The sequence below is a fragment of the Loxodonta africana genome, chromosome 11, assembly GCF_030014295.1.
Source record: "Loxodonta africana isolate mLoxAfr1 chromosome 11, mLoxAfr1.hap2, whole genome shotgun sequence".
In the NCBI taxonomy this organism is placed as follows: domain Eukaryota; kingdom Metazoa; phylum Chordata; class Mammalia; order Proboscidea; family Elephantidae; genus Loxodonta; species Loxodonta africana.
Window position 1 is genome coordinate 60576370 of NC_087352.1, and position 20249 is coordinate 60596618.

General features: G+C 49.0%; 1 protein-coding gene across 2 annotated transcripts in view; it reads left to right on the plus strand.

Moving 5' to 3' along the window:
• The first annotated feature begins 1750 nt into the window (after positions 1-1750).
• LOXHD1 (lipoxygenase homology PLAT domains 1) overlaps positions 1751-20249 on the plus strand; it is a 169046-nt gene continuing 150547 nt past the window's right edge. For both annotated transcript variants that reach the window (XM_064294569.1, XM_064294570.1), the window contains exons 1-4: positions 1751-2060; positions 8648-8762; positions 17959-18039; positions 19497-19681. In XM_064294569.1, the coding sequence (XP_064150639.1) occupies positions 1934-2060; positions 8648-8762; positions 17959-18039; positions 19497-19681 (508 nt within the window). In that variant the 5' untranslated portion in view covers positions 1751-1933. The remainder of the gene's footprint in view (positions 2061-8647; positions 8763-17958; positions 18040-19496; positions 19682-20249) is intronic.

Sequence of the window (20249 nt, forward strand, 5' to 3'; positions counted from 1 at the left end):
GGAGGTGGTCCCCGAGTCACATATGAAGGAACATGGACAGAGAGTGGTTCTGAGGGGAGGAGACCAGAACAGGGGAAGGGGATGCGGCAGCCCAGGGTCCTAGGCGTGGGGGCTCCTGGCTGAGCACACGCCAGGGAGCTCAGATGAGGCAGCGTGCTGGTGACTGCCAGAAGGAGGAGCTGGTGAGAAGTCTTGTGACGGTTCAGACTAGTTCCTCTGCCTTTCTGAATTTTGCCTCCAGTTGGGGGCCTCAGGCTTGACTGGGCTTTCCTGCCTCTTCTCAGGGATCTACTACTTAGACCTCAGAGCAGGCCACCAGGGGCCAGTGGTCTGGGGACAGGCCCCCTCTCTAGCCTGGGTTTTGCAGCAGAGCCTAGGGCTGGCCCATTGTGGTGGCCTCTGACTGGGTGTCTGTCCTGGTCTCCCCACTGTCTGCCTGCACCCACCATCCGGTATGGCTGAGTGTCAGAGCTACTGGATGGAAAGTCAGAGCACCCCTGCCATCAGCTGAGCCGCAATGCCATCCACCCACGCCTGAATGTCTCTTGTGATGGGGAGCTCTCTGCCACCCCAGGAAGTGCCCAGTGTTCCAGTGTTCCCCCCGGACTGCGCTGAAAGCTGTCTTTCTGTAACCACCATCCACGGGTCATAGGACTGCCCTCTTAGCCACATGGGCTTAGTCTAGTGCTTGTTCTGCAAGATGACCTTTCACATTTTTGAGGGCAGCTCTCTTATACCTTTGAAATGTCCTCTTCTCCAGCCAAACATGTTCAAAATGATGTATGTTCTGGAACACTGGCTTTATCAGTATATCACTTAAAGTATGGTCTCTTCAGCCCGTGCTGTTTTCCTTGTGGGCTGTGGGCCTTGTTTTCAAGCTTACTTTATAGACCTGCCTATAATTTACTTGTTTGTTCATCCATCCATCCCTGCCTCCATCCCTCCCTCCATCCTTCCAACCGTCTGCCCGCCCAACCATCCGTCCGTCCGTCCGTCCGTCCATCAATCCACTGAACAAAGGCTCACTGAAGTCCACTGTGTGCCAGGCACTGTGACAGGTACCGGGGAGGCAACAAAGAACAAGATAGTCATGACCCCTGACCTCATTGAGCTCATGGTTGGGGGACCAATAAGTGAACAGGTTAATCTCCCCCTTGGCTATCTGGGCATTACTGGGGTCACCTGAGGTCACAGTGGGCTTTCCCAGGGTCCTTGACCTTGGACGGCCCCTGTGGTGTCCAGGACTCGGTAAATGCTTTGTGGGTTGCCAGAGTGCTTGTCAAAGCTCAGTGTACTCAGTGCCCCTGACCCCTATTTCAGAAGTCAGCAGCCTTGAGGAGATGGAAGCAAGGGGGTAGGGTGAAGAAGGATTCCATAATAAACCTTCTTGCTCCGTAAGATGATCAGGGGACATAAATAATGGAGAGGAAACGGAGGCTCTATCCTCCTCAGGGGGCCCTGGGCCCTGGGTGGTTTTTCACGGCCCTTGTGGGCTGTGAGGCTGGGGGATCTCCATGGTGGGAGGCCCCTACCAATGCCAGGTGGCCCAGAGGGGTCCTGGGTAGCCTTCCTGCTGTGAGGACAGGTGAGAAGCAGATGCTAAGGGCTTGATGTCACCTGATTCTCCATGAGGGAAGGAGAGGGGCCCGGGGGACAGGGCGGAGAGTAAGGAGGACAGCCTGCCCTCAGTCCCCATGAATAAGTGATGAGGCCCAAGGAGTAAGCCCTGGGCAGAGAAAGTAGAAATTACGGAGGAGGTGTGGTGAAAGGGTGGCAGAGGAGGGAGAGGACAGAAAGGGCAGAGAAAAAGCACCGGTTCAACTCAGGGGCCAGTGTGTGTGTGGGAGCTTCAGGAGGCTCCCAGGTGTGGGGGCCCAGGGAGGTGCAAGGAGGCAGGCTGGTGAGCAAGGGCCAGGAAGGGGTGGCCGGCAAGATGATGCCCCAGAAGAAAAAGAGGAAGAAAGACATCAACTTCTTGGCCCTGTATGAGGAGGAGCTGCTGAACTATGCCTCTGAAGACGACGAGGAGGGGCTGGAGCATGAGTACTACAAGGCCAAAGGTGCGCAGGGCTCCTGGCCTGGGGTGGCCGCAGGAGGGTGAGGAGCTTGGAGGACCTTGGTCTTGCTCAGGGGGAGCAATTTTAGGATCCCAGCCCAAACCCTTTGGGTTTAGTACATAATACCTAGTAGGTGTTATGCTAAGCAGTGGTCCTTCTGTGGTAGAATTCTCGTCTTCCAAGTGGGAGACTGGGGTTCGATTCCTGGCCAGCGCACCTCATGTGCAGCCACCACCTGTCTGTGAGTGCAGGTGTGTGTGTTGCTCTGATGCTGAACAGGTTTCAGTGGTGCTTCTACACTAAGATGGACTAGGAAGAAAGGCCTGGCAATCTACTTCTGAAAGCCAGTGAAAACCCTATGGATCACAATGGTTTGATCTACAACCAATTGTGGGGATGGTGCAGGACCGGGCAGCATTTTATTCCATTGCAAATGGGGTTTCCATGAGTCGGGGGCTGACTTGACAGCAACTACCAACATCAACAACAGGCATTATACTAGGGTCCCCGTTGTACAGAGAGGAGAAGTGACCTGCCCTTAGTCACAGAGTCTTATGTATAGATTAGACTAGAACCATGGTGTTCCCATTCTTTAGTTCCTGCATGTCCCAAGAGCCATGTTCCAGCCTGATCCCCCCCATGGATGTGGTCTGCATCTGGCAGTGTGCACTAAACTGCCTGGTCTATGAGGGGTGTTTGGGGGAGGAAGCCTGACGCCTCATCCTGTTCCCAGCAGGATTGGAGCCTGCTGCCCACAATGGCTAATGGAGGTGGGGAGCCTGATGTTTTTCAAGGAGACGTCCTGGCCCTTCTGTGGTGGGCAGCTGGTGTTCAGGACTCCACAGATTTGTCCTTTTAGCCTCATCTTTCTTGGAGCTTGTGCGTGCTGCTTTAAAAATACTCCACCTTCTTGCCAGGTGAACCAGAGAAGTGGTAAACTGGGAGCCAGAGGCCAGTTTTGGCTTGCAGAGCTATTTTGTTTGGTCTTTACAGTGTTTTAAAATATTTTTGATGGTGAATGGCTTCCAGCCTGTCACAGTCTTCACCACTCCCTATCATTTTCCACTAGTTTTATTTATTGTCTCATACAGTGTTGTATTCATTGACGCAGCCTGCCTGGTCCCTGAAGGCATTTAAATTCTCAGAGCTTACTCCAGGTTGGCTACCTAGTCCCTGTAAGCACCATTTCATTCATTCAACAAATATTGATTGGATGCCTGCCCATGGGCTTCCCATCCTTCCCTTTCTCCCTCCTCTTATCCTACTTTTGAAAGCCCAGCTCAGGTCCCACCACCTCCGTGAAGGCTTCCTTGATTCCAGTCCATTGTGAGCTCCTTAATCATATCTGATTCTTGGTTGTTCCATTGTTTCATGCAAGTCTCATGTGTTGTGCTGTATCCTCAGCCCCCAGAACTTTGTACAGATGGGTCCTACTTTATTTGTCCACACCCTTCACCCAGCCCCCAGCACAGACCCAGGCTCAGAGAACCAGCTGTGGTATCACGAGGGCTGTGGCTCAGGTGGAGCCCCTTTCCAGCCATAGTGTCCTGGGCGTCTCTTGCGGAGTAGGGGGCGGGGAGGTGTGGGAAGGAAGGAGGGCCCTTGGACAAGTGATGTATTGGCTCCTTTCTCCCAGCTCTGACTGTGTCCTCTGGGGAGGGCTCCTGAGGCTAGTCATTGGGGTAGCATCCCTGTCAAACACTCCCAGCTTCCAGCACCAGCTGGGTGGGCTAACTCCTGGAGGATCCTCCGAGCCCACATGGCCGCAAGTGGAGGAAACAGCCACTCATTCCTCTCACAGCAGCACTCTGACTGCTGCCCACTTCTGTTCATGGGCTGTGTGCCTCAGTGCGCCTTGAAGCCTGTTTACGTTAGTTCTCACCTTTGGTCCCCAGGATCCCCGAGAACAGTCAAGGCAGGTGTGGTTATCCCCATTTTACAGGTTAAGAACGCCGAGGCTCCGAGACATGAAGTCACTTGAGCGAGGTCACAAACAGGGTAGAGAACTAGAACTTCAAATATCCTTTTCTCTGGCAGTCCTCTGCTTCATCTTACCATGCTGCCAAAAACAATCATGGAAAACTTGTACTTAGCATTCACTATGCAGCAGGCACTGCTTTAAACATGTTACTCATCTTAACCAATTAAACTTTACCACAACCAACCAGACAGGTGTGATTTTTCCAATCTTCTTTTTCAGGTGAGGAAACTGAGGCACAGAGAGGTTAAGTCACTTTGGCTAAGATCACAGATTAATAAGTCACAGAGTTAGGGTTTGAATCGGGCTGGTCTGGCTAGTCCTTGCTCTTATACTGCCCAATTGTGATTGTGGTAAAATGGCTGAGGGAGCCACACGCACGGACATATCTGAGACACCGGGTCTCTGACTTGCCAGTCTGCTGCAGGGCGCTGGTGATAAGTGTCGGTGATGCTAACAGTGGTCACAAGCTGCACTGTAGCTATCATCTTCTTGGTTCTAGAAGTCCCTGGGTGGTGCAAATGGTTAATATGGTCAGCTGCTAACCATAATGTCCACAGTTCCAGTCCACTCAGAAGTGCCTTGGAAGAGAGTCCTGGTGACCTACTTCTGAAAACATTAGCCCTTGACAACCCTATGCAGTAGATCTACTCTGACACATCGTGAGTCAGGGTCACCATGAGTCAGAATTGACTCAACAACAATTGCACTGGACTGGACAGTTCTAGAAAGACCATCTCCCACTCCCTCTGAGCTCCAAGTTCTAGTGTTACATGGAGAATCCTGGTGATTGTGACGAGGAGGAAGGAGTTGGGCAACAGGGAAGGTCTAGTTTTCGTTCATCATTCTCTAGTCTTTCTTGTTCTTGAACTTCATATAAATGGGATCATATAGTATACATATTTTTATGTCTAGCTTCTCTCACTCAATCTTATAACTGAAATATTTATTCATGTTGTGATATGCATCTATTCTAAATGTCCCGTTTGACGAGTGTTGACAAATGTATACGTCCATGTAGCCATTAAAAAAAAAAAAAATTAGATCAGTCAAAATATATAGGACGCTTACACTAACCCCTAAAGGTTCCCTGTGACCCTTCCCAGTCAATTCTCCCCACTCCCACACCCAGGAGCCACTGTTCTGCTTTTGTTACAATAGATTGGATTTGTCTTTTCCAGAGTGTCATATAAATGACATTACAGAGTATGTAGTATTTTGTATCTTCTTTTGCTCAGCATGAGGTGTTTGAGGTTCATCTTAGTTGTATGTGTCAACAGTTCATTCCTTTTTATTGCTGAGTTGCATTCCATTGGATAGATCTACCGCAGCTTGTTTATCCATTCACTCCTTGGTGGACATTTGGGTTGTTGCCAGTTTGGGGTTGTTAGGAATAAAGCTGCTATGAACAGTCATGTGCAGGTGTTTGTGTTGACATGTTTTCATGTCTCTTGTGTAAATACCTAAGAGTGGAATTTCTGGGTCTTATGGTAAGCGTTGGAGCTCTGGTGGCACAGTGCTTAAGAACTATGGCTGCTAACTCAAAGGTCGGCAGTTCAAATCCACCAGGTGCTCCTTGGAAACCCTTTGGGGCAGTTCTACTCTCTCCTATAGGGTGGCTATGAGTTGGAATTGACTTGATGGCAATGGGTTTTGTCTTTTTATGGTGTTATACATAGGGTTTTCACTGGCTGATTTTTGGATGTAGATTGCCAGGCCTTTCTTCCTATTCTGTCTAAGACTGGAAGCTCCACTGAAGCTTGTCTACCATGCATAACGCTGCTGGTAGTCGGAATAACAGTGGCATAGCTTCCAGCCTCATAGAAACACACAAGTTACCACAGTTGTGACAAACTGACAAGACCGGGCAGATTTTTTTCTGTTATGTATAAGGTTGCCATGAGTCAGAATTGACTCAACAGCAACAAACAACAACGACAACAACATGGTAATTCTATGTTTATCTTTTCAAGAAAATTTTACCAATTTTATAACTGAATGGCCTCCCTTTTTCTTCTTGATTTGTATGAATTCTTCGTATTTTCTGGCTATGAGATCTTTGTCGGATACATGCATTTCCCAGCAGGCTTCCCCTATTCAGCTGATCACCTTTTTCATTCTCTTGTTGGTCTTAATATTAATGAAGTCCAGTTTATCGAGCTTTCTGTCCATCATTAGTGCTTTCTGTGACCTGCTTAAGAAGTAGCTGTGTACCCTTGCATCAGCTATGGAGCACCCCAGGCTCTCCTTTTCTTCAAGCCAAGCATCCTCAGCCCTCTACATCTTCCATCGTGTGCTGTGGTTCTAGAATTCCTGGTCATTCTCCCGTGGACGCTTGGTTTAAAAATGCCTTCGTGTATGTGAGAGCCACGTGAGCAACACTTCAGGTTCTGGAGCTGTGCTGGTCAGTCAGGGTCAGAGTGAGGGATCCTGGTTGTTTAGAGTTTACGCATCAGATATCTGGTGGTGTGGGCTGTGAAGAACTAAGACTTTGACTGTCAAACATGACAGAGAGTCGAGTAAATATGCTGTGTTGTTTCTCTCCCGAACAGTGTCTCAGTGGGGGACCTTCATCTGAGCCAGGGACATCGGAAGGTCCTCTCGCCCCAAAGCATCCCTGCACCTAGTACATCACAGGTCTGGAAGGACCACATTACAATTGGGGTTGCTCCTGAAGAGCTTCTGAAATACATGTGCATGTTAATTGAGCGAACATCGTATCTGCCAAAGGAACAAGCCGTTAGGTCCTGGAGCTGAAATTGGCTTTTTGGTGTAAACAACGGTTATTAAAAAGGCTATCGTTTATTATTTTCTATGTGCCAGAGGCTTTGCATGTTTTATCTCTAATCCCTAGGACAGGCTTGCAAAGGAGGCACTACTGTCCAGGTTTTACAGAGAGGCTGGTACTGGGCGAGGGTCTCCTGGCTCATAAATGGAGGGCCAGGAGTTGCACTCAGGTCTTTGTGGTACTGAAGCCCAGAATTTTCCACTGGTCCACATGGGCTTACAGGCATGCTGCAGATGAAATGAAATAGCTCTTAAAATGCCTGCCACAGTGCCTAGCACACAGCGGGTGCTCAAACATGTTAATATTCTCCTCCCGCATTGCCATCTTCTTCCCTCTGTCCCCACTCCCTGCCCCACACATTTTGCCATTTGCACCCAGGCAAACCCTCCCCATCCCTCTGTGGAGTGGGCTCTGAATGGAGAGGTTTGAATAATGAGTGTCGAAACCCAAAGTAGCCTCCTAATCAGCTGGGCCTCTTAAACCAGCAAAACAAACAGGTGCTGTGGAGTTGATTTGTTGATTTCGACTCATGGCGACCCCGTGTGTTCAGAGTAGAACTGCTCCGTAGGGTAGTCAAGGCTGTGACCTTTCAGAAGCAGATCACCTGGCCTTTCTCTCAAGGAGCCTGTGGGTGGTTCAGCTCAGATACAGTCAACACCCTGTTGGGGGAAAGTGCTTCCCTGCTCTGCAAAGACTGGGAAGCGGCAATAGTGATAGGCTTGCTTTAATAGTTAAGTGCAATAATATATATAAGGGCCTTAGTTGAGGGACATAGTAAGCAATACATACTGTTATTTACTAAGTACTGGCATTAATACATTCTCACGAAGCAGTGGATATCTGTCCTAAGCCCAAACTATTTTAAGCAACCGCCCCACATTTTGCCGGCTCCCCACCTTATGAGTTCCATCTTCCCCATGTAGAGTCATTTTTTTTTCTCAGCCTTTTTGCTACAGACGTGTGCCTGTTCCAGCACAGGACTTTGACTCAGAAGGGAGCCATATAACTGACCAGGCGTTTGTTTGGGAGACAGGAGAAGCAGCGGGATGGGGAGGTGATGGAGGCTGCTTGCTGGTCTTGGCAGAGGTGACCCCACTCTGGGCTGGGTGTGGCAGCAGCAGCTCCCTTCCCAGCCAGTTCTGTGCTGGGGTTCTGGCAGTCGCCCTGGAAGCTGAGTCCAGAACGTGTGCCTCCAACCTTTCCAATGCTTCTGCAAGCTTTAGGGTATTTACGATATTCTCTGCTTTTTGAATATGCAGAGCTCTAATTGTCCTGCTGCCCTGCAAACTATAGGTGTTGGCAACAAACAACAAAATTCACAGGGAGGGAGAGAGGGGAAATGAGTGCTCTGGTAAAGCGGGCACCCTGGCAAAGCCCCGCACGCCCAGCCCTGGGACGGCTTACTCTGAGACGGAAAGAGCAATGATCACGTAGCCACGGAAGGCAGGGCAGGCGTTGTGTGCAGGGCAGACAGGAAGTTGAGAGCCGGGTGCAGGTTCTGAAGAAAGCCGTGTCCAGGAGGGTATCAGTGTGCTGTGCTGAAGGGTCATAGACTGGGTGTCGGGAGGCCTTGGCCCAGGCTCTGGCGTTGACACTGGGTAGCGTGTGACCCGGATTGGTCCCTCTGCCTTCAGGCTTCTCACCTATAAAGTGTGTGCACTGTGTTAGGCACACTCTTTTCGTCTCGCAGCAGAGGCTTGCGGGTGTAGCCAGGGTTCCTGGAGTCCTCTGTAGGTCTGGCAGGAGCTGTGGCTTCTCCGAGCCTGGTTAGGATTCTGGGGCTTCTTCTGAGTCCACAACCTGTCTTCTCCTTTCCTACTCCAGTGTATGAGGTGGTCACTGCCACGGGGGTTGTTCGCGGTGCAGGGACAGATGCCAACGTCTTTATCACCATTTTCGGAGAGAACGGGCTCTCTCCCAAGCTCCACCTCACCAGCAAGTGAGTACCCATGCATCCTGGGTGGGGTCCTGGGCCAGTGGTCCAGAAGATGGGGTTCTGGAGCTCAAGGATGCCTGGCTTCTCTGGGGAGAGGACAGGTCTGCCCACAGGCATATTAAGGATAGTGGGACTTCTGCTAAAGGCAGACCAGGTATCAGACAGGTATTTCCTCTACCCTCCTGTCAACCTACCTTAGCCTCTCCCTTGATTTTTGTGAACAAAAACGCATAATTTCCATCTGAGTTCTTGAGAAGCCTTTGACGTTAGAGAGAAAACACTCAGGACCAAGAAACCTGGGTCCAGGGCCAGCTTCACCGCTGACCTGCCATCTAACTTTGGCCAAATTTCTTTGCACCCAAGGTCTCAGTTTCCTCATATGTCACCTGGAAGCAATGAATCCCCTTTTTCCAAGCTCACAGGGCTGTGGGAGGAGGAAGTGAGATCATGTGTCCAAGGGAGCTATGAGCTTAACACTCCCTGCATGGCAGCCTCACCCAGGGACAGGCGTCATATCAAACCTGCCAGCCCACTAACACACACATGAGTCAGCATATGGATAACATGTATTTGTGTGTGTGTGAGTCTATGTTTGTGTAAATGTGCTTGTGTGTGTCTGTGTATTTGATATGTGTTTGTGCATGTGTGTGTTTGTGTACATATCTGTGTACAAGTATTTGGGTGTGTGCTTGTGAGTGTGTGTGTGTGTGTGTGTGTGATAGCCTCCATTTTCTTATAGCCCACTAGGGGTAGGGACTGCTGTCTTCTTTTTGATCCTCTCCCTGCATCACACAGGTGCACGTGCAGATATACACATAGCAAAATATGAGGCTGCTTTAGGAGAACCCTGGGATCTCAGAGATGTTTAAGGGCCCTTAGGGATGGTCTAGTCGCTTGATTTCAGACTATGCTAAGTGGAACAGGATATTGGTTGGTTGGTTCTGGGTCCACCATGTTCCCAGCTTTCTCCGTCTTTTTTGACCTTTGGTCATCTTACCCACAGAGTTTCTGAGCATGATTGTATTTAAGCTAAGGGCTCTGCAGCTACTCCCCTCCAAAAAAAATAAAACCCAAACCAAAAAACCACTATTCTATTTCAACCTACACATTTTCTAGATGGGGAAACTGAGACCTAGAAAGGTGCAGTGAGTAGCTCAAAGTCATGGAGCTTTTTGATGGTAAAGCTGGTCCTCAACTTCCAGGCTCTTGATGTAAACGTTGTCCTTGACCCCTTGGCTTTGTGGCCCTCGGGGGTCAATAGGAGACCCCCTTTAGGTCCTCCCAGGCCTCCAGGTGTATCGTCACCTCCAGGGTTATCAGTGGAAACCACAGAGGGGTGGGGCCCACAGATCCTCAGATTCTGTGCTGAGCAGGCTGACCAGGCCCCGTGTCAATGGCTTACTCAGTGTGTGGGCTATGGCATAAAGGCTGCAGCGCTGAGGCAGGTGTAATGTCCTATTTTGTCCATTTCTGCAGAACAGGGTACCTGCCTTCTTGTACTGCTTATCCTGCTGAGTGGCTCGCTTGTGGAAGTCTTTCCTGCAAATGATGTGGGCACGGTAAAGAGAATACATGAAATGCTCATCCTCTTTGCCATGCATCCCCCCAGAGTGCCACCTGCAGGGAAAAGCCACTAGACTCTGGAGAGTTGGCCAAGCCGGTTTATGGAGCTCCAGCCTCTCTTTTTTAAACAAAAGGGACAATTTTCTCCTTTTGTGGTGGTTCCTCACTGTCTGTCCTCCTTTTATGTATCCAGTATCTTCAGATTCTTCCTTCTCACCTTTTTCACTTGTCAAAACATTCTCCCAGGAAGGGCCCCAAGAGTCACCTTTTATAACCTCGTGTGGCCTGTCACTGAGTCCCCTTTTCCAGGGTTTGACTTTCAGCCTTCTCTCTCCATTGGGAATGAAAGGCCGCATCACCAGTAAAGGGGTCTAAGGGATCAATGAGCTGGGAGGCCCAGGAGGTCTTCCTAAAAACGAACAAACAAACAAACAAAACAGTTGCTGTTGAGTTGATTTTGACTCATGGCAACCCCATGTGTGCAGAGTAGAACTCCTCCGTAGGGTTTTCAAGGCTGTGACCTTTCAGAAGCAGATTGCCAGGCCTTTCTTCTGAGGCTAATAGTCACACACTTAACTGTTTGCACCACCCAGGGACTCCTGGAGGTCTTCCTATTGTTGTGTGCCATTGAGTCTATTCTGACTCATAGCAACCCTATAGTACAGAGTAGAAGTGCCTCATAGGGTTACCTAGGCTGTAATCTTTATGGAAACAGACTGCTGGATCTATCTGCCATGGAGTGGCTGGTGGGATAGAACCACTGATCTTTTGGTTAGCACCTGAGTGCTTAACCATTGTGCCACCAGAGCTCCTGGAGTCACACTTAGGCAGCCGGCTTGTGCAAGCTAACCCTATGAACAAGAACCATCATCCCCCCTCCCCAATTACCCCATGGGTGGGCTGATGGGGTCTCTGCCTATATCTGTGCCATGTTCCAGGTTGGGCAGCAAGAACATGGGTCTGGGCAGGACCCCAAAACTGGCTAGTGAGAGGGGTCTCCAGGAGCCCACAGCTCCTGTGGCTTCAGAGGTGTGGGCCTAGGTGGAAGCATCAGCTGGGTGTATCTTGGAGAGGCTGGAGAGGTGATGCTTAAGAGATGGATGGGTCTGGATGATTAGGGCAGACGTGAAGGTCTTCTTTGTACCTCCAGCGTTCATCCCAGTTCTTTGCAAATAGTCAGAGCTCAGTCAATGTTAAAAGTATCAGTGTGGCTAGAGTGAGACTTTATAGAGAAGGAAACTTAGTTTGGGCCTCAGGCAGTGAAGAGGACTCAGACAAGAGAAGGCCAGAAAGAGGGTATTTTAGACTTAAGGGAACAGTTTGCAAAAGGACAGAGGTGGCAGGAGCACCTCGCCCAACGGGCTGGGTGGACACCAGCCAGCTGGGAGTGTAGCGCTGTGTTGGGAAGCAGAGAGGAGGAAGGTCAGAAAGTCAGGGTAGTCCCAAACTATAGAGGCTTTGAAAGCTGATCAGTGGAGGCTTGACTTTTGATGCTGGGCCTGAAAGATGAATGTGACCGTGGTGAACAGGACAAGTGGGGAGGGAAGAGACCAGAGGCCAGGAAGCCAGTTAGAAGGCTGCTGCAAGGACTGAGAAATTTCTACAAAGAGAATTACAGACTCAGTCCTTGCCATCTAAGACCCTTCCAATTGAAGATGGAAACCGCGAGTCTGGGAGGGAAGCGTTGCTTTCCACAGGATTCCAGGTTGCTCAGGAACATAACCCAGATACAGATTACAGCTGAGTGAGTGCTTGGTGAGGATGAGATGCAGTCAGCTCAGATGCTCCCCCTTTACCCCAACCCTGGGGTCTGGTCTGGAAATATCCCCCACCCCCCACTGTCTGCTGCTGCTTCTACCTCTCCCCACTATGTCAGCCCAGCCAAAAACCACGTTCCTTCTCCTTGCTCTACACACATACACACGTATGCACATACACATGGGTATGCAGAGGTGGTATACATTAGGGACAGAAATAAGTGAATGAGGGGCCCCTGGAGGAGGAGGCACTCAGCTACCCCGGGGGTCAGCTGGCGGGACCACCTGCATGGGGGCTGTAACTGCTCTAAATAATCTGGATTTTTTGACTGAAAGCACAGTTTCAATACCTACACACAAAGGCAGTAAAACTAAGAAGTTTATTAGCCACAGGTCCTAAAACAGAAAAGCATATGAGTCAGAGGAAGGGCAGTCCTCTGTCCCAGGTCGAGAGAGACAGAGACACAGACACAGAGAGAGAGAGAGAGAAGCAGCAAGCACCTGCAAGCACCTGTTACTTACAGGATATCTAGGGTGGAGGTCACTAGCTTACTCGAGCTTAGCTCTAAGTGGCTATTTTGAAAAAGTAACCAGGAAAGAAGGCGGAAAGCTAATGGTGGGAGCTCTAAGATTGGGGTCTTACCTAAATGTTCAGACCTTGTGTGTGTGCTGGTCTAGCATGGCCTAAGATGCCTAGGCAGCAGCTTAGAGTGGCTGCTTCTCATCACAACACACATGGACACCCTCAAGGCATTTTTGTGTGTAATAGGCTTTACTGATAGCTTAAGGTGCCAGAGAGAAAGGGTCAGGTCACAGCAAGCAAACAACTTAAAATGACATAGGAGACCCCCTAGTGTTAAAATTCAGCCCCAGTCTTTCTCGGAATTTCTCTCTGACCTCCTTTCTCAGAGGCAGCTTCTGGCCATGCCTCTCATCCCACCTTTCTCTCCTGCTTCTCCCCTGTACCATTTTCTATCTCAGCCCGCAATTCCTGCCCATTCTTTTGCCTTCTGTCCCATACTGAACGGCTTCACTTTCCACCCCTAAACGGCTTATTAGGATTTTTTTTTTTTAATACAAAGATATTTTCTGCTCCAAGAGGAACTTTGGTGCCAGATGTTAAAATGGTGATTTTTTTCCCACCCTCGTATTTTTTTTTTTTTACATGGCCTGGTGACTAAATTCTTTGTATGCACTGGATCCTCTCAGGCAGCAGAGATGTGGCACGTTCGTTAGCTAACCCCATCTTGAGCTTTTCCTCCACCGCCAGTTACATGCCAACAATGTGGCCCCCAGAGGAAGCTCCACTCTTCTGGGTTCCCTCCTTCCCTTCCCAGTTATGCCCAAACCACCCTCAACACTGGGTCACATGTTCAGATTATGGCAAAAGGATGGGATTTCACGTATCTTCTGAATCGCGGTTCTCCCGTTGAGCGTTCACTACCTCAGAGTGTCAGAGAAGGCCTGGCATTTTACTTGCTGGCTCTGCCTGGCTGGCGACTAAGATGCCCTGTGCTGCTGGGTGGGGGTCTCAGTTGGGTGGTGGGCACTGGCCAGGGCTGCATTAGCCTTTGACTATCACCCAGGAGCCACAATGAGGCCAACGCTTCCCACCAGGAAATGTGAAGAAGTCTGTATTTCTGATGCTTCCTTTGACCAGGGACCCTCTGTTCTTTGCTATTTCTACCCCACCGTAGTCAATTTTCTGAAACCCACAGGAAATTTAGATTCCAATTAACCAGAAGTGGGGATTTCAGAATCTGGTCCCTGAGTGGGTTGGGGATGCGGGTCGTTTGGGATTATCTCGGCCCCTTCCCAATTGAAGGGAGTTGGTGTAGCCCTGTCTCCGTAGCCTCTTCCTTTCTCTCTCCCGAGGAGACCACCATGACCCAGAAGGGCTTCTGCTTGTCCGTTTTGTAAGCAAGGTGGGAGATTGCTTCACATCCCATAATATCCTGAAATGATCCAATGTGTTTCCCAGACACCATGTGAAGCTCTCCCTCTGCCTCTTTCTTGGCCCACCCTGGTAAACTTTCTCCCCTGGCTTCCCTCCTTCCATCTGTCCCTTCCCCCACTCCCCACATCTACACACAGGAATGTGACTGTAAGGCACCTGATTGGTTATTTAACAAACACACAGGAACAAGTGCAACCAAATTCAACCTGGTCACATGGGGAGGTAACTCCCCTTCTTAAATAGGCCCTTCTGAAGGAACAGGGCTCCCCTTGACTAAATGGCCCCTGTTGGAACCTCTCTTCTGGGAATCCTGTCAGGCGCACCCTAGAAAGCCTGCTGCTTTTCTTCCAAGCCACATCTTATCGTTGGCTAAAAATGGAAATGCTTATCCTCCTCTTTCTCTAATCATTGGTGTGGGTCCCAGATCCCATGGACCCTCAGAACGTGAAGTCTAGCAACCCAGACGCCCATTCCGAAGACTATGCCAGAGGCAGCCCGCTGGCAGAAGTGGCTGCTAAAATAAGGGACGGAGCTTTTTTCATATTACAAGAACATTACATGTTCCACTCGGAAAATTTGTAAAAAAAAATACATTAAAAAAAAAAAAAACATAGACAAGAAAAAATAATCAACACTTTTAATAGTTTTACCATCGAGACACAGTATTTTTGTATAAATCCTTCTACTCTATTGTTTTTAAATGAAATGGTTATCCTATTTGTATTGATTGTTCTGTTTGCACATTCTGTTTTAACCCTGGTGGCGTAGTGGTTAAGTGCTATGGCTGCTAACCAAAAGGTCAGCAGTTCGAATCCACCAGGTGCCCCTTGGAAACTCTATGGGGCAGTTCTACTCTGTCTTATAGGGTCGCTATGAGTCGGAATCAACTCGACGGCAGTGGGGTTTTGGTTTTGGTTTTTTTCTTTTAAGCCTATAATATAAACATGTTTCTGTTTTATTAAATATTCTTTTTTTTTAATTGTGGTAAGTGTATATGTAAGGAACATTTGCCATTTCAGCATTCTTTACGTGTACAGTTTAGTGGCATTACTTGTGTTCATCATGTTGTCCAAACATCACCCTTACCCATTCCCAAATGATAGGCATTGCCCTCCACTGAAGCTCAGTATCCCCTAAGCATTGAGTCCTCTTTCCCCCTCCTTGTAGCCTGCCCCCACTATTCTTTTATAATATGATTTTTAATGGCTGCATAATATTCCACCACATAGGTGCCCAAGGTGGCTGTTTCTTAGGGTATTTATTTGATGTAGAAACTCTTGTCTGTTTATTCTAAAACTCAGTTGCCTTGTCTTATATATTGAAAGAGACATCCCCCTTATTCATGTCTTTCTTCTCCATTCACACAGCCCTGATACGCAGAATCGATGTTCATGTGCTTTTCAAGTTGTCTAATTCTCGTGGCTCTGAACTCAAACCGGAGGTGTGTCGTGATTCACCCTCAGAAGGGAGGTCGGGAACGCCAGCATCAGCCAGATCCCCGTGATTGCTGGTTTGGTTTATTTTAAAGGCAGCCCTTGCACCTTAGCAACCTCCAACCAGTCATGAGTCACCTTCTCAGGGGACATTCATCTCTCTGCCTCTCTCCTACGAGTTGCCGTCAAGCTGGTTTTGACTCATGGTGACCTCGTGTGTGTCTCAGTAGAACTGTGGTCCATTGGGTTTTCAGTGGCTGATTTTTCAGAAGTAGGTCAGCAGAACTTTCTTCCTCAGCACCTCTGGGTGGTCTTGAATCTCCAACCTTTCAGTTAGAGTCAGGTGCGTTAACCATTTCCACCACCCGAAACACATTATCTGGACTCTATTGAGCACAGGTAGCATTTCTGTCCAACTGACTACCAGGAAGGAGGCTTGGGAAGGGGGAGATCTGGGTCCAGTAAGTTTATTTTCCCAGGAAGGAAGATTTACTGATTCTTCATGGAGGAGGCTTATTTTCCTTTCTCTTCCTCCAGAGCTAACAGAAGACAGTCTCCATCTTTATTAAGCAAAAGGTGGAGTAAAGACTCTCTGTGCCCAGTTCCCTCTCTCAGCCCCTCCCTTCTTCTGGGGCTGAAACATGAGCCTCAGGTTCAAGCAGTAAGCCCGTAAGCCCGGCAGTCTTCCATTTCACTCTAGCTAGGCCCAGAAGTTTCTACCATTCTCTCCTTCTCACTCCTCTCTGCCCCAAACTGCCCCTGTAGGGCCTCTTTTCCCTGCTGCCTCAGCGTGCATTTTAACCTCATTTCCTGAGCTCTGCACTGCTCTAGAAGGACCGTAGGCCCCATGTCTCATGATGCATCCACCTAAAGGAAACTTCTCCCCAGGCAGATTGTTTGCTGAAATGGGTCCTTTTGCAGAATTGTGCTTCTGGGCTCTGTAGAACCTTAAGAGTCTTCAGTTAGCCAAAGAGTCTGAGCCTTGTTCCCTGGGGAGAAGGCCCTTCCTTCCCCTTTATTTTGAAACATATCGATGGCCAACGAATAGGTGTCTTAGTCATCCAGTGGTGCTGTAACAGAAATATCACAAGTAGATGGCTTTAACAAACAGAGATATATTCTCTCATAGTCTAGGAGGCTAGAAGTCCAAATTCAGGGTGCCAGTTCCAGGGGAAGTCTTTCACTCTCTGTCAGCTCTGGGGCAAGGTCCTTGTCAACAATCTTTCCCTTCTCTAGGAGCTTCTAAGCACAGGGACCCTGAGTCCAAAGGACGTGCGCTCCTGGTTCTTCCTGCTTGGTGTTAATGGGGTCCCCCATCTTTCTGTTTGCTTCTCTCTTGAGATTGTCTCAAGATACAAACTAATCTTGTAGATTGCCTCCTGCCTCATTAACATAACTGCCTCTACTCTGGCCTCATTAACATCATAAAGGTAGGATTTACAACACATAGGAAAATCACATCAGAAGACAAAATGGTGAACAATCACACAATATTGGGAATGACGGCCTAACAAATTAACACACATTTTAGGGGGACACAATTCAATCCATAGCAGTAGGCATATATGTTTTCTGTGGTTTTCTTTTCCAACGGGCCGTGTGCTGGTCCTGAGAACCCCGGATGCTCTGAGTGAGGTCTATAGCTCTCAGGTCCACAAGGCTTCACTGCTGAGGCAGAAAGAGCTGCTTGCCGCCCGGCTTGAGTGGCTGGGGTCCTGCCTTGCTGCACAGAGGACAGAGAAGATGTCGACGTGAGATTCCGGCTTCCACTCCTAGAGGATGCAGTGGCAAGGTTGCTCTAGCCCTCCTGGGTTTAAGCTGCTTAGGGGCTACAGAGTCTGGACGTGCGCGGACACATCATTGCTGAACGTCTCAGGTGTACTTTCTTCTGTTCCCACTGTTTGCAGGATGCCAGCTGTGCATTTCCCTCACTGCCCCCACTTCCCCAGTTGTTGGCTTGGGATTGTGTGTTCCCTTTCTTGTTGGAATGGCAGGACCATGGGCTACCACCCAAGGTTTGCATCCACTTGGGGCTGCCATTGCAACTTTTCCTAGAGAGCCAGACAAGTGAGGAGGAGAGGCAAGGAGGCCGGCAGACCCATGAGCACCGAGGCATTTATCATGCCTTCCTTCCTCCTTCACCTTTCCAACTCAGAGCAACCACAGGGCATTGGATCCTGGCTTTGGAGAGCCAGGTTCTAGCTACCAACTTGTTTATAAATTGGGGCTAATAGTGCCTTCAGTGCTTGTCTTAGTGACACGTGGCAAAGACCAGATGAAAGCCTGGATATGAAAGCGAGGAAGGATTAGTAACTGACCTTGCTCTCCTCCTCCCCAAGCCCCGTCAGAATCTCAGATGGGATCTGGTTGCTCAGGGTGCTTCCCAGAAGTGGAACGATGGAGGAAGAAGGAGCTGCCCGCGCTGGCTCTCCTCCCTGGCCTGGGAGCCGAGTGCTGATCTGTGCTAACTGCACGTGTGCTCATTACAGGAGCAAATCTGCTTTTGAGAAAGCCAACGTTGATGTGTTCCGGGTGAGAACCAACAATGTGGGCCTCATCTACAAAATCAGGTGAGAACCTGGCCCCTACCAGGGAGTGTGTATGCGGGTGGGGAGCAGGTAGAGACGAAGGCGAGTAGATTAGGAATAGATTTCATTACTGACACCGCCTAGGTGTTGATTACTCTTGTGATGTCTCTGCTGGGCTACCAAGGGCCCAAATCTTTTCCTCCATCCTGAACGACAGTCCCCTAAACTTTCCTACTAGAGATGGATTTCTTTGGGTTAAGACAAACTGATACAATTTTTCACAAACTTGAGAAATATGCTCTGAGGGACACTATAGCATAGTGGTTAGGAGCTCAGACTGTGAGTTCAGATGGTTGTTATTAGGAATCATTGAATTGATCTCGACTCGTAGTGACACCACGTGACAGAGTAGAACTGGCTGTAGGGTTTTCTAGACTGTAATCCTTACAGGAGCAGATGCCTGGGTTCAAACCTCTGCTCTGCCATTTACTAGCTGTGGGACCCTGGACAGGTTACCTCTCCAAGCCTCGGTTTCTTCATCTGTAATAACAGGGCGTAACCTCCTAGTTAGTGAGAATGCAATGAGTTAAAATTCTTAGAAAGTCGCTGGTGCACAGCAAGCAGTAGGTGTTACACAGACCAGGTCATGTGGCAGGATGCCATTAGACAGAGCACTCCCTCCTGCCTCTCTCTGGGGGAGTTTTTGTGAATGTGTGGGAAGGACGACTCTATAAAACCTCATCACAGAGTCAAAAACTGTAAACTCGTTGCTGTAGAGTTGATTCCAACTCATAGCAAACCTATAGGACTGAGTAGAACTGTTCCATAGGGTTTCCAAGGAGCAGCTGGTGGATTTGAGCTGCTGGTCTTTTGGTTAGCAGCCAAGTTCTTAACCACTGCACCACTGCAGAGGAAGAGGCTTCAATTGCCCCTTATTTACCCTCTTCCCCTTCTATCACCCTCCACCGTTCAAGTCGTGCCCCACAAGTCAGATAATGTGGCTGGTTTTCTACCTTCTGTTTATTTCCCTGTTGTTATTCCTTCCTTTAGTAAAGTCTTGATGAACTGTCTTATTTGTCCTTGACTCAGCTGGGCTTCAAGAAGTGGCATGTGTATATGCTTGGGCCTTAGTATGAGGCGGATGGGGGCAGTGCTTCCAGAGGCCAAGGTCAGGAAATAGCACTCATCAGGAGAACCTCAAAGGGGAAGATCAAAATGGTCCCACTGAAAGCCTTTGCCATCTAGATGTTCTTCACTATGGAAGGCGATGTTTCCTTGCAGGCAATGCAATAATGTAGCATTTGTTAAGATGTACATCCGCTTTGCAAGGTATCCCCATTTCATAGATGAGGAAACTGAGGTTCAGAAAGGTAAAGTAATAACAGCAACAACAAAATGATAGAACCTCTTTTTTGGAGTAAGCATTGGGTACTCCAGTGTGGAAGGGGATATCATCTTGGTTCTGCCAATGACAGTGTAGGTGTCTGCTCCTGCCCCAGGATCGAGCATGATAACACAGGCTTGAACGCCAGCTGGTACCTGGACCATGTGATTGTGACTGACATGAAGCGGCCTCACCTCCGTTACTACTTCAATTGCAACAACTGGCTGAGCAAGGTGGAGGGCGACCGACAGTGGTGCCGTGACCTGCTGGCCAGCTTCAACCCCATGGATATGCCCAGAGGTCAGTGCCTGGACCCGCCTGAATGGTGGCCTGCTTTCCATCCCTCCCTGCCAGGCTAGGTTCACCCAGGTCTTGCTTTGGGCCATTTCTACCTCCTCCTTTCTATTCCTCCAGGTGGGCCCAGGCGAGGCTCCCATCTCCTCTTTGTGGACTTCCCACGAGCAAGCTTTTGTGCTGTGGGGTTCAAGGAAATGGGAGACCCAAGAGAACCTGGAGGCATGGTGGGAAGATGAGTGTAGCCCTGTGTACAACCTATGTTCTCAGCCATTCTTGTGGATGGGTGGCTGGCAAGAGTCCCCTCTGAGTTCAAAGGCACCCCCTGTCTTCTTGTTCCCTTGCCTTTCTTACAATGCCGCAGGACAGTGTGTGATTTCCCTGGGTCACACCCAGGGCATGATGGATGGGAATCTTCCACGGTCCCCATCATAATGACTTGCAACTTCATTGATTCTTTTTTTTTTTTTAAAGAAATATTGATATTTTCTCTTATTACGACAGCCAATTTAATTATTGCAGAAAATTTAGAAAATTGAGGTATGCAAATACGAAAAAGAACACCTATAATTCT